General features: G+C 37.4%; 10 protein-coding genes across 10 annotated transcripts; 5 read left to right on the top strand and 5 right to left on the bottom strand.

Moving 5' to 3' along the window:
* The first annotated feature begins 93 nt into the window (after positions 1-93).
* On the top strand, positions 94-2,134 carry SOCG_04269 (mitotic spindle checkpoint protein Dma1). Its single transcript, XM_013165111.1, has one exon. The coding sequence runs from the start codon at positions 778-780 to the stop codon at positions 1,567-1,569; it is 792 nt and encodes a 263-aa protein (XP_013020565.1). The 5' UTR covers positions 94-777; the 3' UTR covers positions 1,570-2,134.
* Positions 1,657-2,882, bottom strand: SOCG_04270 (Set1C complex subunit Shg1). The gene is made up of 3 exons (XM_013165112.1): positions 2,607-2,882; positions 2,357-2,478; positions 1,657-2,308 (listed from the first exon to the last, which is right to left on the bottom strand). Exons 1-3 carry the CDS (start codon positions 2,712-2,714, stop codon positions 2,176-2,178), a joined length of 363 nt encoding a protein of 120 aa, XP_013020566.1. The 5' UTR covers positions 2,715-2,882; the 3' UTR covers positions 1,657-2,175.
* A 512-nt stretch (positions 2,883-3,394) lies between these two features.
* On the top strand, positions 3,395-4,879 carry SOCG_04271 (uncharacterized protein). The gene is made up of 2 exons (XM_013165113.1): positions 3,395-3,661; positions 3,879-4,879. Exons 1-2 carry the CDS (start codon positions 3,602-3,604, stop codon positions 4,683-4,685), a joined length of 867 nt encoding a protein of 288 aa, XP_013020567.1. The 5' UTR covers positions 3,395-3,601; the 3' UTR covers positions 4,686-4,879.
* Positions 4,880-4,988: 109 nt separating this feature from the next.
* SOCG_04272 (YEATS family histone acetyltransferase subunit Yaf9) lies at positions 4,989-5,636 on the bottom strand (the record flags this gene model as incomplete). The annotated part of the gene is made up of 1 exon (XM_013165114.1): positions 4,989-5,636. One exon carries the CDS (start codon positions 5,634-5,636, stop codon positions 4,989-4,991), a length of 648 nt encoding a protein of 215 aa, XP_013020568.1.
* Positions 5,637-6,274: 638 nt separating this feature from the next.
* SOCG_04273 (dihydroxy-acid dehydratase) lies at positions 6,275-8,502 on the top strand. The gene has a single exon (XM_013165115.1). It carries the CDS (start codon positions 6,544-6,546, stop codon positions 8,341-8,343), a length of 1,800 nt encoding a protein of 599 aa, XP_013020569.1. The 5' UTR covers positions 6,275-6,543; the 3' UTR covers positions 8,344-8,502.
* SOCG_04274 (mediator complex subunit Med20) lies at positions 8,407-9,553 on the bottom strand. Its single transcript, XM_013165116.1, has 3 exons — positions 9,319-9,553; positions 9,138-9,226; positions 8,407-9,085 (listed from the first exon to the last, which is right to left on the bottom strand). Exons 1-3 carry the CDS (start codon positions 9,330-9,332, stop codon positions 8,571-8,573), a joined length of 618 nt encoding a protein of 205 aa, XP_013020570.1. The 5' UTR covers positions 9,333-9,553; the 3' UTR covers positions 8,407-8,570.
* Positions 9,554-10,095: 542 nt separating this feature from the next.
* SOCG_04275 (ARP2/3 actin-organizing complex subunit Arc5) lies at positions 10,096-11,246 on the top strand. The gene is made up of 4 exons (XM_013165117.1): positions 10,096-10,354; positions 10,406-10,478; positions 10,687-10,863; positions 10,922-11,246. The coding sequence occupies exons 1-4, from the start codon at positions 10,209-10,211 to the stop codon at positions 10,982-10,984; spliced, it is 459 nt and encodes a 152-aa protein (XP_013020571.1). The 5' UTR covers positions 10,096-10,208; the 3' UTR covers positions 10,985-11,246.
* On the bottom strand, positions 10,713-11,932 carry SOCG_04276 (uncharacterized protein). The gene is made up of 3 exons (XM_013165118.1): positions 11,496-11,932; positions 11,275-11,388; positions 10,713-11,158 (listed from the first exon to the last, which is right to left on the bottom strand). The coding sequence occupies exons 1-3, from the start codon at positions 11,574-11,576 to the stop codon at positions 11,132-11,134; spliced, it is 222 nt and encodes a 73-aa protein (XP_013020572.1). The 5' UTR covers positions 11,577-11,932; the 3' UTR covers positions 10,713-11,131.
* A 483-nt stretch (positions 11,933-12,415) lies between these two features.
* On the top strand, positions 12,416-13,834 carry SOCG_04277 (DNA polymerase epsilon subunit Dpb3). The gene has a single exon (XM_013165119.1). It carries the CDS (start codon positions 12,767-12,769, stop codon positions 13,451-13,453), a length of 687 nt encoding a protein of 228 aa, XP_013020573.1. The 5' UTR covers positions 12,416-12,766; the 3' UTR covers positions 13,454-13,834.
* Positions 13,835-13,955: 121 nt separating this feature from the next.
* Positions 13,956-14,948, bottom strand: SOCG_04278 (uridine ribohydrolase; the record flags this gene model as incomplete). Its single annotated transcript, XM_013165120.1, has 1 exon — positions 13,956-14,948. The coding sequence occupies one exon, from the start codon at positions 14,946-14,948 to the stop codon at positions 13,956-13,958; it is 993 nt and encodes a 330-aa protein (XP_013020574.1).
* Positions 14,949-15,028: the final 80 nt, after the last annotated feature.

Below are 15,028 nucleotides of genomic sequence, written 5' to 3'. Positions count from 1 at the left end.
ATAAATATGAATTGTAACGAACCTCAATCTGATTAGTATTTTTAAGAAGAGTTACTTCTATTATTTTATTCTTTATATAAACAATTATACAGTCTTTATGCCATGTAGAAACCTTTACCACCGCAGTCCTTGAATAGAATCGAATAGTGAGTTCCAATGATAGTCATTGTTGAAAATTTATTAGTGCTATTGTTTCATGGTCTTCCATTCTATACTTTTACAAGTTCTTTCTTCTTTCATTTCGTTCTTAAACGTTATCCCGTTTAAGAATTCAATCAATTTGCGACAATTGGTTCATATAATAGTCGCTTTCTTTCTCAGAATTACAGAAAGTTTATAAAAGACTGAAGAAGACGTGGTAATTGAGAGGATATCTTAATTTTTTTAAAAGGAACGTATTTGCTAAGCTGAGGAACTTTGTCCTTACCAATATAAACAGATTTGTGCTGATTGGTAAAAAAGGCTGCTTTGTTTACACCACATTGTATTTGTTGAATCTGAGCGTTGATTTCTACTTTACAACACAAACAAAACCAATCTCTTAATTAAAAGTAGACAATTAAAGTTGGAGAAATCTCTCAAGAACAATCCTAGAAACGATTTATTTTATTTGCTTTTCCTCGAGGCATCCAAGAATTGATAATTCTTTCTTCTTTCTTTGTGATCTGAAACCTTGATCATTCCGAAAAATAACCATCTGGAAAAGGTTGTTATATTTCATTTCTTTTAAATTGTTCTAAATCTTTTAGTTTCATACCCAAACTTCAGGATTCCGGTATGACCAAGGCTGTGGAAGGTTATCGGAAAGAAAATGAGGGTTTCGCTGATTCTAGTGCAGAAAAAGAAGAGTGCAAATACTCTATCCGCCTTACCAACTTTGTAGGCCCTAATACCCATTCTTTTTCGTTTGATCCACTAGTCCGATATTGGGATAAAAAAAGTGATTGTCTACCTATCTATATTGGAAGATACACCGAGAGATTCAATGGAGGCGATGTATCTGCCATAGTCTTTCGTTCCAAAGTTGTGAGCCGTAAGCATGCTCAAATATATCATGAGAATAATACTTGGTACATTCAAGATATGGGGTCAAGTTCCGGAACATTCCTTAATCACGTTCGATTGTCTCCTCCCTCTAAGACTAGTAAGCCTTATCCCATTTCTAATAATGATATTTTACAGCTTGGAGCCGACTATCGTGGCGGTTATGAAATGCATTATCGCTGTGTCCGTGCTCGAGTCGAACTCAACAATTCTTGGAAAATAAGAATCAATCCTTACAATTTGAATGAATTCCGTCGTGTGCAAGAATTAGCTGTATCTGGTTCTACGGATAATAGTCCTCCTGAGTGTTGCATATGTTTAATGCCTGTTTTACCTTGTCAAGCGCTCTTCTTTGCTCCATGTTCCCACACTTATCATTATAAATGCATACGTCCAACTTTGGCCGAAAGTCATCCATACTTTAGTTGTTTCATATGTAGGAAATACCACGATCTAGAAGCACCAGTGGAAGAGGCTGACGAATGTTTGAATGACCTCCTGTTACATACCACCGTTAAAGAGTAAGTATTTATTCTTTTTACTTTGAAGTTTCCCAAAGCATAAATTATTTGAAGCATTCACTTTACATCCTTAATGATGACGACTAAACTATTCATGAACTGTAATGCAATTGTTTTTATTTTCGGCTTAATCTTCGTGCGCTTTGTTACTTTTTGTTCATTATTTTATTTCTTCTAATCGACTTTTTTCAATCATTGATGGGGGTTATTATCTTTTAATCTACGTTCTTTAGCAGACTGATCAAGATAATTACAGTATTACACGGCTTCTCGCCATTTTCCCGTGTCAAAATGATTTTTGTTTAATTAGCTATCCCTCAACAAATGACTTTGGCGATCATCAAGTTTCCGGTATCAATTTGATGACTTTCCAAGAGTTCAGCACGCTTCTTCCGCTAGTCCGACCTAGCCCAATATTTTTCTGCTTTGTTTCGGCATATTCGTATGTCAATGGGATATTCTGCACTGCATTCATAATTCCATTGGTCCCCAGTTTATAACAAATACATGACGACGTAGTTTAGATTTTATGTAGTAAAAAAATAAAGAATCAACCATTCGAAACTAACTAGAAAAAGGAGTGTAGTTTCGTCGTAAAATTGCTTCGTGTTTAGCTTTGGCGATGTCCTTCTGTTTCTCTGTAACATAATTCCTTCATAACCTCTTGAACATTTAGTTTAAGTTCTTCTTTCGACAAAATATTATTCTTTATATTCTCCATCGTGTTTTCATAAAGCGACGTCCTAAATTCAATTAATAATTTGAAACCATATACGAATTGATCTTCTTACCGGTCAACAGCACCCGCAATCAAAGGTGCCGTTCGAAAATGATCCTTCAATTTTAAAGACGGATCTTTGTCGAGTTCCATTTCAGCAATTGTTCTAATTTGTTCAGCGAATCCTTCCGATTCCTATATAAACGTTGTTAGACAATATGATGACTTACTACCCTTAAAAAGAAAGGGATTGCTTATCCAGATTCAATATTCGTTTCACCAATATCGTGAAAAGCATATTGATGGCTTTTGGTACTGCATACCTTTTCTTTGAATGTTTCAAGGACGAATTTTCGTAAACGGTCGAAATGGCCTTCTCTTTTGAATCTAGTAACTAATTCATCTACATTTACAGTTTTATTTGATTCCATTCTTTCTACTCGTTTTTTACTTATGCATTCTTCCACGAAGTCGGTTCTTGGTGAGGGCCGACATTCTCATGGCTTTCTGGTAATGAAATTCGAATTCCTACAGAGCTTCAATTTCATATACGTAAAAAAAAACAAGAAAAAACATATAAGTACATAGTCAGCTGTCCATTATTTCATTAACAACCCGCTTGTTCAGAACCCGTAACAACTGACATTCAAAAGTTCCTAATAAGCAAATACTGTAAGTACAAAGAGGGAGATTTCTTTTTTTATATAAATAAACATGAAACAGTACCCGAGTAAGATAATACTCACTTCAGTCAAACGGGTATATTTAAATGTTAAAACCAAGGGAAACAATCCATAGAACTTAGTTGAACTACTCAATTAGTTTATGAAGAAATCCATTCGCAAGGTTTATTCTTTATGTTTTTTAAAATGGCGGCTACAGAATATGCTATGGGCAAACAAACGACTCTGTTCCAATGATTTCAATCAGGACATTCAATTGAAATCAAATAAAGACTAACAAAAAGCAATAACAACTATAGTTAGCTATAGGCGACAAGTTATAATGTCCTTTCTCTTAGTACAGTAAGGACAGGCGTCACCATAGACGATTAGTGCCAATATTGTTTATTTATCTCTTTATTTTTTTTGAGCTCTAATGTATTAATCTGTTATTGAATGTAAAGTGATATACATTATGTTTAACCACATCCTTATCTCGTCTTCAATAACTATGCCTAAGAAGCATTTACCAAGCGCCACACTGGTACCATCGTTTCATTCACAAGAAAATACAATTGAGTGACTATATAAAGCTAGACGTATTGACTTTCCTTAATCACTAGTGTCTACTCAATTTAATAGAACATATTTTGAAGATGAAACGATATTTGGGCTTGCTTTTACTAGCTACTATGAGTGTAGCAGCCATGGCGGAGGTAAGTAGTTAATTCTCTGTTGTTCTTAAAAAGTTCTATATCAAGTACTTTGGGAAACTCTATATTTATGTATCTTTTCTGCTCTATAAGGTTATTTAGTGATTCCTGGCTTTGCCTTTGGAATAATACAAAATGACTTATTTCACCCGAAAGTTACATGTCTACTACTAGTTTTAATACGCTTTTTGTATGTCTATCGGTCTAACTGATGCTGTAGAGTACCCCCTCAAATGTTTTACTAAGGAGAGAAGCAATTGAGAACGTGGATATTTCGGAGGCTTCTTCTCAGAATAATTTTACGAGAAGTTTGTTTTTCGCCATCTCTATGATTTTTGGCTGCGAACTTGGGGATAAGACATTCATTGTGGCAGCCCTTCTTTCTTTCGAAAATTCAAGAGGCATGGTATTCCTTGGATCTTTTAGTGCCTTATTTTGCATGACTTTGCTCGGTGTCCTCTTAGGACATGCTGCTCCTATGCTTTTCCCTAAACAATTCACGGATCTTTTAGGAGGATTGCTTTTTGTAATCTTTGGTGTCAAAATGATCCGTGAAGGTATTGAGGCTATGAATGCTCACGAATCCATTGATGAAGAATTTAAACGTGTAGAAGATGAAATCAATACTGCTAAGCCAGTTGAGGAGCTCATGGAAGAAGGTGTGGTTTCTAAAGAACATATTCAAAAGTCCGAGAAAGATAGCATCGATTTTTTCGATTCAACTATAGATGGATTAAAAAATCTCTTCGGTTTTTTGTTGTCCCCCTTGTTTGTAAAGGCATTCGTTTTAACGTTTGTGAGCGAATGGGGTGATCGCTCTCAAATTGCAACCATTGCTATGGCTGCTAGTGACAACATGTTTGGTGTATTTCTAGGAGCTAGTTTAGGTCATGGCTTTTGCACGGGTTTAGCCGTACTCTCTGGGAAATATCTTGCTACCAAAATCCAAATGCACAAAGTATTACTATCTGGAGGCTGCCTTTTTATTGTCTTTGGTTTGGTATACTTTTATCAAGGGTTCTCTTAAAACTTGGGTTTTCCGAATACATTATAGACGAAACAATTTACGGAAATGGAGGAATTGCTCCACGATATTTGACATACTCTGTCGTTGTTTATGGTATGAAGATAGAAGGAGGATGGAATCACATAATATTTTAACTAATATACTAAAACATATATCTGATACATTCTTTGACTTTTATACGAATTATCCTATGAATAAATAAAAGACAACATATACTTCATAAAATCAGTGCAAGCTTGTAGAGGTGTCTGTTATATTCTAATAAAGATGAACAAAACCATTCCACTGAAAGAAAGCATAAGTCTAAGATACCGGAAGTCTTTGGTTTTGCAATTCGTTTAATTGGTGTTTGTATGTATCAATTGTCTTTTTTACACGTTGTAAAGCCAGCTCCATCTTGTCCGCTTCATCTTGTTCCAATTGCTGAGAGAACGGATGATCTGGTTCTGACTCAACAGCTAATCCGTGACCGTCTCCGATGGGATTCTCAGAAAAGAGCTTGTATGTATATTCAAAAGGTTCATTAAACACAATTTCCTCATATTGTACAGATTCTACTAAGCCGCCAGCAGCTTTTTCCTCTTCCATGCGAGGACCAGAAGGATGAAGTTTTAGACGGTGATAAAAGGTAAGTGATTTCTCATGGGTTTCTGGCATAAAAAATATACGAATCATGATATCAAATTCTCCCCAACCTGTTTCAATGACTTCGAATGGTAATGACTCTATACTTCGCGTAGAGTTGTTGTAGGTATCATGGAGTTTGAAAACGACCTTTTTCACCCATTTCGAGATATCTTCTCCATCAACACCTTCCACAAAGATTCTCCAGGTATGTGTGTGGTCCGTAGGAGCATGAGCTCGTTCCTCTGGTGTCAGTGGTTTTGCATCGTTTCCGATCAGAATAGGGCGCGAAATTTGGCATTTACTGACACGAGTTCCTGGCGCCATTCTTCTTCAGAAAAAACTTAGAATAAATAAATATAATGTACTTCAGTATATTGGTCAATCAAAGGACAAGACTGAGATTGGTAACGAAATATCCTTTCCTTCTATGATCCAAAACTTTCTTTTTTAACAATATAAAACCTGCTATTTCTTAAGGAATGATAATAAAAACGAAAAAATATCAGAAAGCACACGCAATGTCAAAGACGATCAATTTCTTCAAAATTCCAGGTGTTGAACTTTGTAGTACTTCGCACTTAATGAAATACCGTAAAGCTACGTTGCGTAGCTCAGTATATATCACTATCCGGTAAACAATTGCCCCAAGAGAAAGTGTGTATTTTTAAGAAATGCAGTTTACTTAACATAACTAAATTGCGCTTGTTCAATATTAAACCCATATTGATCGAACGTACTCGTTGTGCGGTCTAGAGAATCCAATTGACTACAAACATCTAGCTCGATTCCATCGCTAGCTCTTTAAGGACACAATCATTTCCAACTCAACTGGCGACATAAATAATATGTTTCAGTGTTTTTTAACAACGAGCCTGCATGAACATACATCAAATAACAAAAGTTTTTCTGTTTACTCGCTTAAAATAACGTTATATGGTAACGATCAAACCAATCATCAAACATCAAATTCGATTTCTCGATCACCTTGTCATCTATTTTACACCTTGTGATAGTTTCGTTTGACCAGAACCATACTCATCGGAGAAAATTAACAAAAAAGGGAAAGCAGTGAAGCGAGCTTTCTTTTTTTTTTTTTTTTTAACAATCAGAATTTTGTTTGAAGTCTTCACTTGGTTCCCATAAGACTTTATTTTCCATCGTCCAGATTGTCGGCGGAAAACTCATTATCGATAAAACTTTTGGAAGTGTGTTTAATAATCTGACTGCGAATATGATATTGAACAAATTGGTTCGCGCCCAGGCGTCCTTGGCTGCTACAAGACGTGCCGCTTTCAACACTCGAACCTTTAAGACATCTGCTTCAGTTCTCGATGAAAATAAGCTTAACAAGTTTAGTGGAACGATTACCGGTCCCAAGTCTCAGGGTGCTTCCCAAGCCATGTTATATGCTACCGGTTTGACTGAGGAAAACATTCAAAATCCCCAAGTTGGTATTGCTAGCTGCTGGTACGAGGGTAACCCTTGTAATATGCATTTATTGGATCTTGGCCGTAGAGTGAAAAAGGGTGTCCAAAGGGCCGGCCTTACTGGCTTTCAATTCAATACTATTGGTATAAGTGATGGTATTTCCATGGGTACTAGTGGTATGCGTTATAGTTTGCAATCTCGTGAAATTATCGCCGATTCCATTGAAAGTGTTATGCAAGGTCAGTGGTACGATGCCAATGTGTCTATTCCAGGTTGTGACAAGAATATGCCTGGTTGCTTGATTGCCATGGGCCGTGTCAATCGTCCTAGTATTATGGTATATGGTGGCACCATTCTTCCTGGTCATTCTTCCTGTATGAACAACGCTCCCATTGATTTGGTTTCCGCCTTCCAATCCTATGGTCAGTACATTACTGGTCAAATTAACGAAGAAACTCGTCACGATATCATCCGTCATGCTTGTCCTGGAGGCGGTGCCTGTGGTGGTATGTACACTGCTAATACTATAGCAAGCTGTGCCGAGGTCATTGGTATGACTTTGCCCGGTTCTTCCTCTTTCCCTGCTGGAACCCCCGAAAAGTTTGCTGAATGTGACGCTGTTGGCGACGCCATTAAGCGCCTTTTGGTTGAGGATATTAGACCAAGTGACATTATGACTAGAAAGGCTTTCGAAAATGCAATGATATTGACCATGGCTTTGGGTGGTTCTACCAACGTTGTTTTACATTTGGTTGCTATCGCCAAGTCCGTAGGTATCACTTTGACTTTGGACGATTTCCAAGCTGTCAGCAACCGTACACCATGCATTGCTGACATGAAGCCTAGTGGTAAGTATGTTATGGCAGACTTGTTTAAGATTGGCGGTATACCCGCTGTCCTTAAGTATCTTCATGCTGAAGGTCTTATTGATGGCTCCACTATGACTGTTACTGGTAAGACTCTTGCCGAAAACTTGCGTGAGGCCAAGCCTTTGAAGGAAGGCCAACAAATCATCAAGCCTATAAGCGCTCCTTTGAAGACCGAAGGTCATTTGCGTATTCTCCGTGGTAGTTTGGCACCCGAAGGATCTGTAGCTAAGATCACCGGCAAAGAAGGATTAGAATTCCGTGGCAAGGCTCGTGTGTTCGATGCCGAAGCTGATTTTATCAGCGCTTTGGAACGCGGTGAATTTAAGAAGGGTGAAAAGACTGTAGTCGTTATTCGTTTCGAAGGTCCTAAGGGTGGCCCTGGTATGCCTGAAATGTTGAAGCCATCTAGTGCTATCATGGGTGCTGGACTTGGTAAGGATGTTGCTCTTCTTACTGATGGTCGTTTCAGCGGCGGTTCTCACGGATTTTTGATTGGTCATGTTGATCCCGAAGCTCAAGCTGGTGGTCCCATTGCTCTCGTTAAGGACGGTGACATTATCGAAATTAATGCCATCAAGAACACCTTGGACTTGTTGGTTGATGAGCAAGAAATGGCTTGTCGCCGTCAAGCTTGGAGAGCACCTCCTTTTAAGTACCAGCAAGGTACTTTATTGAAGTATTGCCGCAATGTCAGTACCGCTTCTAAGGGTGCTGTCACCGACTCTATTGAGTAAGGTGTTGTTGCCCTTCGAATATACTACCTGTAAAGTTGCTTGAACAATATTTAAAGGAAAAAAGGGACTAATAATTTCTGTTTTGGATACTTAATATAATGTAAATTTCATTTAATCAAAAAGTCTATAGGTAAACGTGATTAAGGGTACATAGAGAAGAACAAAGAAAGAGAAGTAGAAAGCAGGTATACAAAAGCGAGAACATACAAGGTATAAATCATACATACTTAACCAACAGGACTGGCTTCAGACTTTATCTGAGATAAACTAGATGGCGTAGAAACATCGGCTCTATGCTTGAAAATTTCAAGAAACAGTTTAGGATCAATGGAATGTCTAGAATGGTAAAAGTAGTTTTCATAAACAGGAGGTGGTGCTGAAGCATTCTTAAAAAAACATATATCAAAAAACTCTTGGAGGATGGGCCGAGCAATATCGACATCATCAGAACCGTCGTAAGTAACGTGAAAAACGATTCCTTTCCACGTTGACTTTTGAAGAACGTTGGCGACAGCCACCGTGAAGTCACCAACCTCATAAATTGCTCCCTCTATGTTGAACGTTTGCCGAAACGTCCACAGCTTTGTACGCAAGATGATGTCTTCTAATGTGGACTCTGCATCCACAGTGGTTGTCTCATCAACACAGGCATACATATAGGGATGGATATTTTGCTTTAACAATTCCAAACTCTTTGGGAAAAGGACGTTCCGATAAAGTTTATACTGAACGATCCATTTTTCTATCAGGGTTAGTCCATTTTCTTGAAAAAAGCTCGTAAATAATAAACATACTCATATATTGAGCCAAAAAAGACTTTACAAGATAATCTTGGGCTGGCCCCAAAAAGGTAGCCATAGAAGGGGTTGTATAATAAACAAGTCTGAATCATTAGTCAAAGCTCAAAGCAAAGAAAATGCTATTCTAAGAAAAATCCAAGGCATTTCACTCAGAAATCGCATGGAAACTGCGTACCCATGGACAGGCATTCTGAAAGTTCCGAGTAGATTGGACAAACAACCAAAAAGTGAAAAGAACAAGTAATAAAAAGAAAAATAAAGAAAAACTAAACCATTTAAAAATCAATCGACATAATACTACCACTATCGATTGTTTCTGTTCTAGGGAAATCACCGTGGTATTGTAACTTCTGACAGTGGTTCTTACTAAGATTATATTATTATGCTTTCTTAAAATACTATAGGTAAATGAATCTTCACTTATATTTCTTGTACAGCGTAAGCATAAGCTGAACCTGATCAGTTTTAATATAGTTCCCCTTTGTATTCATCCTACCGCTGTCCCTGTCTCAAGAATCCATCGACTGTTAAAACAATTTCACTGCATGGTTTCAAAATGGTCTTTTACATGATCAATTTAATTTATAATTACAGCTAGAATCATATGAAACATATTTTTATATTTTCGTTCTGAGCTTAACTACTATTTCAGCAAAAAAACACAAGTTTCTATGAAATACATATCTTCTGAATTACCATAGGTCTACGAGGGCAAAAAAGCAAGCTCGTTTACCTACAAGATATTCAGATCTTTTATTCTAAGACCACAGGTAGAGACAATTGTCTGTAGATATTGAAAGACATTCATCTACAATAGTGGTCTATGGAGTACTGAAGAAGTAGAAAGAGAACGATCCGACTTATATAGGTTGTCTCAAAACTCAAATGTCGGATATGAAAGAATGTAAATGTTCCAACATTTGTATTTGTTTTTTATTTCTATAGCTTATGTATTTAACTACGCGGTACATCCCGCTTGCAGTACTACGTCTGCTATGCTCAACTACCCATCAAAGAGCCCTAATTTGTCAATTCCATTCCAGTCCCTTCATTACTGCTTTCACCATGTCATTTCGAATGCAAGATGTAGATGCTGTAACGGAGCCCGTCCTTACACAACAAGATTTGTTTACTCCTCGTCCAGAATCTTCGGAACAGGTGCAAGCCGCTATTTCTCAGTTAGTCCCGCAAGCTCGATCCACGATCCAAGCGTAAGTCACCATTCTAGGTGTTTTTATCCTTTCTAATACAAATTGGTTTAGTGGAAATGCCACAGAAGGGTTACGACTCTTGCTTTCTTATGTACCTTATGGAGATGATGTTCAGGAAGCTAGAGTAAGTGAAGTTTATTAAGGATGAAGAGAGATGAAAGTGAATTATGGCAGTTGGCTTCATGGTTATTAGCAATCCGTTTCAAATAGGTCGCTGGAAACTATGGCTGTCATGAACATGTATCCGAAATCCGTGAATTCAGTGTCCATAAGAATGGATCGTATTATACTTTAGTATTTTTTTGTGAATAGGTGTACTAATTTGACTCTAGCAACAATATTTATCTGCCTTTGTTGACTTGTTAAGCTACATCAGGTCCACGGATATTGTTGGATTTTTAAAGCAATGCAGCACCGAGGATTCAGATAATATTATGAATTTCATTTATCGCGCACTCGCGAATCCTCAAGCTTATAATTCTTCTGTTTTATTAAACTGGCACGAAAAGGTATGCTTTGTTCTATGACGTTTCAATAGTAATGAACATAAACTGACTATTATAATAGATTGTTCAAGTCAATGGAATTGGATGTATCACCCGTGTGTTGAACAGCAGACCGGACATGTAATGCAAATGAACTCAAGCCTTGGATAGAACATAAAAAATGTTTAACGAAACCTGGCACTCTTCTGTATCACACTCATTTCAAAGTGACCATGGATTTTCTATCGGGTACCTTCTTTGATTATTCCTTATGACTACTATGATTGTTTGGTTAGCCTCGGTAGCGGGCCAAAATTTTCTGAATTCTGTGTTAGCAAAAGTATGCTCCCTTGCTAGTATTTTTTTTTTTTCTTTTAGGTATGGACGTTATTTGTTGATAGAAGAACTATGAATGATTCTTTTTTTGTCACTTACCCGTTTGACATTTTGAATATGAATCGGCTGGATTTTCTTTTCGCCGGTTCGTTCTGCCTCAATGTTGGCCTCTTTTAAGAGTGTTTGTAAGAAAAGGCAATAGTCTAAGTAAATCTACAAAACGTCAATTGTTAAAACCATGAATCCTTAAAACAATCAGACGAGTCAGATAATTTCTCACTTGTCTCCAGTTTACTCTTCGTTCAACCTTAGTTCCTTACCAGATCTACAGCGGAGTCATCAATGGGTCTTCCCGCATGTTGTCGAAGCATACGCTTCATTCTTGGCTTAGGATAGCTCATTGCAATTGACAGATATTCTTTAGATATTCCTTAATGTTTGTTAACACTATTTCGTTCGTAGCACTTGTAAGGTAATGGAAAAGCCTTACGAAAGCTAGTTATTTCAATAACTTTCTATCAAGTTATTTATCCATAGACTCTTCGTTCAAAAGCTTTTTATGTTTCAATCTTAACATATATTAGTCGGCTTTATATAGCAAGGATTAGCCTATAATTATAAAATAGATTCTACGGTATTTTTTTTATTGTTTATTATGAGATCCTTGGCTAGTGAATTCTTGTATAAAGTGGTTTTAACAGGTTCCTTAAGAATCGGTGCGTGTGTTTGCTGGGTGCTATAAGTAGTAGAAAAAACAAAGATATGGATTGAAGGAGTAGAATATCATATGTTTCAAAATTAGAGAGATTACAGTCTTATTTGTTTTACTATACCGTTTTAGCTACAAGGACAAGGCGTAAAGGAGAGTAAGTAAGGAAGTTTCTCGCTTGGTTTATTGTCAAATGATATACAAGGGTTCCTGTGCTTACCATCTTGAAACTATAGTAGTACAAAGGACCGAATTTGGTCTTTCATTAATTAATATTGTATGTGAATGAAAGTGCTTCATATAGAAAGCAGGGCAACAAACCCCGTTAATGTACTCTCTATATGAAATGATTAGAAAAGCTGGAGAAGCTGCTTTTTAGAGAAAGTGTAAGGATTCATAAAACTATGCTATGGACTGTCATTCCTATGATTCCTTGCAGGTTGCCGGTAAAAAGGGCGGCATTAATTTTGAGTCAAAAATCTGTCACATTCTTTTGATCCCATTCCCAGTTTTTATGTTACTTTTCATTCTTAGTGAAGCAGTTACATAGACTATAATCTTGTAAAGCAGCAATTTGCCATATAAATTACCAAAAATAGTTCCTTATGAGTAAACTCTTTACCAACCACACTTGCACCAAAAATATAGAACTTTCAAGTTTGAATTCTCCTTTAAGCTTTGTTTTTGAAAGTTTTAACTCTGAGAAAAAAAAATATTCAATCTCGCAAATTTTCCCTGCTAGTTAAAGTATTGTCAGACAAAGGAAGTAGGTAAATTGGTTATAAATTTCCGTACATCCTTTGGGCATCTCTTCCTTCAATTCTTTCTTTACAGAAGCTCTTTTTACCCCTATCCTTGTACAAAAAATCATTTACATTCTTCATGACTGAAGTCGAACCTGCTCATGAGGAAGAAACAAAGCCTTCCGTTCCCTCTAATGCTGCAGAAGAGTCTCCTACAAGTGCTGCTTCTACAGCAGCCGCTGCTGCTGCTGCTTCTTGGAAAAGCCGATTTCCTGTAGCCCGTATAAAAAAGATCATGCAAGCTGATCAGGATGTTGGTAAGGTAGCTCAAGTTACCCCCGTCATCATGTCTAAAGCATTAGAAATGTTTATGCAAAGCATAATAAATGAGTCTTGTCAACAAGCTCGTTTACACCAGGCAAAACGTGTAACCGTTTCTCATCTAAAACATGCCGTGAAAAGTGTTGAACAATTTGATTTCTTACAAGACATCGTAGAAAAAATACCTGATGCTCCTCCTATTAAAGCCGAACGAAAACCAAAAAGACCCCGTACTCGTCGTACACCCCAGAATCCTGAGAACACTGAAAATACTCGTCAAGCCTCAAAGAAATCAAAGACGAAGGAGTCGAAGAAGGCCGCTGAGTCGGTCAAAGAAGAAGAGGAGGAGCAAGAACCCGAACCAGAACAGGAACAGGAACCAGAAGAAGCAACAGTTGAATCAGAAGGCGTAAGTGAAACTGTCAAAAAGGAAGAATCAGCTGAAGCAGATGCTGCTTCTGAAAAAACCGCTAGTGAAAATTCAAATTCTTCTGGTGAAACGTAGGTATCAAATAGCTCTATAAGCTTTTTGAAAACTGGACATTGTTGCATGGTAATTTATATGTTTTGGATCGCTTATTTCTCTAGTTAATCCGGTCGTTAGTCTGGCTTTACCCCTTTCTGTCATTGAATGTTAGACTATACTATTTAATTTTGCACTCAATACTCGGAGTCGACTACAATTTTTGTTTCTTATATGCATTCTATAATGATAGGAATTCTCATAAGAAGGAGGTTTTGCAATGATAAAATTAGACGACGAATAATCATAATAGTTAAAATGATAGCACTATAATCTTCACGGAAAGTTGATGACCGTCAGTTTAATAAAAGATATTCAAAAAACTCCTGAATAAGAGTTGTATAAGGAGTAAACCCAACCCAAAAGCGTCTAAAAATAAAAGCTCGTTGATTTTTTGCAAAGGCAGCGTATGTGAAGTTAAAAAGAAAAAGTATTTCTGCAAATAGTAATGAACGAACATCTTAAAATGCACTACTGAAATAAATCACACGGCATCAAGTTTATCAACGATTGACATAAACAATTTCCAAAAAGCAGCAACATCAGCACTAAGGACTACATGAACATTTGGAAAATACTGAGTTTGCTGCGACCAAACATCGCACACTGTTCGACCAAGAGTCAGATGGTCGAGACTGACAGTGGCATACATTAGTCGTGAGGCCATAAGTTCAGGCCATAATGCGTAAACAATTGCACAGGCATCATGCACAGGTACACCGTTTTTAAAACCATATACAGTTTCATATGTAGCCTGAAAGACGGTCATAAGTTCGAGTATGGTTTTCGTGACTGGACTTCCGCGCTGCTGTAACTTTGTTATGATTGAAGAATCCATCAGAACGCTATGTGTTACGTCTAATGGAATCATATAAAGTTTTCCAGCAAGTGAAGGAGTTTCAAGGACAAGTTTGGCAGCCTCTGGGTCAGCAAACATATTGAATTCAGCTTGTGAAGTGATGTTACCGATTCCCGTGCTACCACCCATAAAGACAAGTCGCTCAATGTTTTCGGTGACTTTAGGGTAAGTGGCTACCAACAAAGCTACGTTCGTTAAAGGGCCTGTCGCAACAAGAGTAATCGGGACCGGATTTTGAGAAATTGCTTGATGCATGCCTGTTACCGCATCGGGAACAGCTTGTTTCTTCGGTTGATCTGGTAAAAGAGAAATGCCAGCCAGTCCATTAACACCGTGGATGTGAGTAGCCAGTTTAGATGGTCTCATTAACGGTTTTGCAGCACCCGAATGAACATCAACGTTTTTTTTTAACAGCTCCATCACTGAAAGAGCATTGTGAGTTGCGTTTTGAACAGTCGTGTTGCCGTGCACAGTGCTCAATCCAAGAATGTTGCAATGATCCGCAGATGCAGCAATCATTAAAGCAACCACATCGTCGTGTCCTGGATCGCAATCTATCCATACATCGACCGTTTTTCTTTTGCTATCGTTCATAAGACAGTTACGAGGTACTGTCATTTCGTAAACAAATACTGCAATTGATGTCCACTCGACCTCTCGTAGAAACGAAATTTCTTCTATTTATTAAATGTCCTTTT

The sequence above is a fragment of the Schizosaccharomyces octosporus genome (genome assembly GCF_000150505.1).
Source record: "Schizosaccharomyces octosporus yFS286 unplaced genomic scaffold supercont6.3, whole genome shotgun sequence".
Lineage (NCBI taxonomy): Eukaryota > Fungi > Ascomycota > Schizosaccharomycetes > Schizosaccharomycetales > Schizosaccharomycetaceae > Schizosaccharomyces > Schizosaccharomyces octosporus.
The sequence above is the reverse complement of the archived record's forward strand: the minus strand, read 5'-3'. Positions and strand labels throughout refer to the sequence as shown.

Bases quoted from the DNA above. Each gene is read 5' to 3' on its own strand.
- SOCG_04269 (XM_013165111.1), top strand. From the start codon at position 778: ATGACCAAGGCTGTGGAAGGTTATCGGAAAGAAAATGAGGGTTTCGCT.
- SOCG_04270 (XM_013165112.1), bottom strand. From the start codon at position 2,714: ATGGAATCAAATAAAACTGTAAATGTAGATGAATTAGTTACTAGATTC. The intron at 2,479-2,606 runs GTATGCAGTACC...ACGTTTATATAG, and splicing joins TTGAAACATTCAAAGAAAAG to GAATCGGAAGGATTCGCTGA. The intron at 2,309-2,356 runs GTAAGAAGATCA...AATTGAATTTAG, and splicing joins ATTGCGGGTGCTGTTGACCG to GACGTCGCTTTATGAAAACA.
- SOCG_04271 (XM_013165113.1), top strand. From the start codon at position 3,602: ATGAAACGATATTTGGGCTTGCTTTTACTAGCTACTATGAGTGTAGCA. The intron at 3,662-3,878 runs GTAAGTAGTTAA...CTGATGCTGTAG, and splicing joins GTGTAGCAGCCATGGCGGAG to AGTACCCCCTCAAATGTTTT.
- SOCG_04273 (XM_013165115.1), top strand. From the start codon at position 6,544: ATGATATTGAACAAATTGGTTCGCGCCCAGGCGTCCTTGGCTGCTACA.
- SOCG_04274 (XM_013165116.1), bottom strand. The intron at 9,086-9,137 runs GTATGTTTATTA...TAACCCTGATAG, and splicing joins TTTTTTGGCTCAATATATGA to AAAAATGGATCGTTCAGTAT.
- SOCG_04275 (XM_013165117.1), top strand. From the start codon at position 10,209: ATGTCATTTCGAATGCAAGATGTAGATGCTGTAACGGAGCCCGTCCTT. The intron at 10,355-10,405 runs GTAAGTCACCAT...AAATTGGTTTAG, and splicing joins GCTCGATCCACGATCCAAGC to TGGAAATGCCACAGAAGGGT. The intron at 10,479-10,686 runs GTAAGTGAAGTT...ATTTGACTCTAG, and splicing joins ATGATGTTCAGGAAGCTAGA to CAACAATATTTATCTGCCTT.
- SOCG_04276 (XM_013165118.1), bottom strand. From the start codon at position 11,576: ATGAGCTATCCTAAGCCAAGAATGAAGCGTATGCTTCGACAACATGCG. The intron at 11,389-11,495 runs GTAAGGAACTAA...GACGTTTTGTAG, and splicing joins ATGACTCCGCTGTAGATCTG to ATTTACTTAGACTATTGCCT. The intron at 11,159-11,274 runs GTAAGTGACAAA...CACAGAATTCAG, and splicing joins ATATTCAAAATGTCAAACGG to AAAATTTTGGCCCGCTACCG.
- SOCG_04277 (XM_013165119.1), top strand. From the start codon at position 12,767: ATGACTGAAGTCGAACCTGCTCATGAGGAAGAAACAAAGCCTTCCGTT.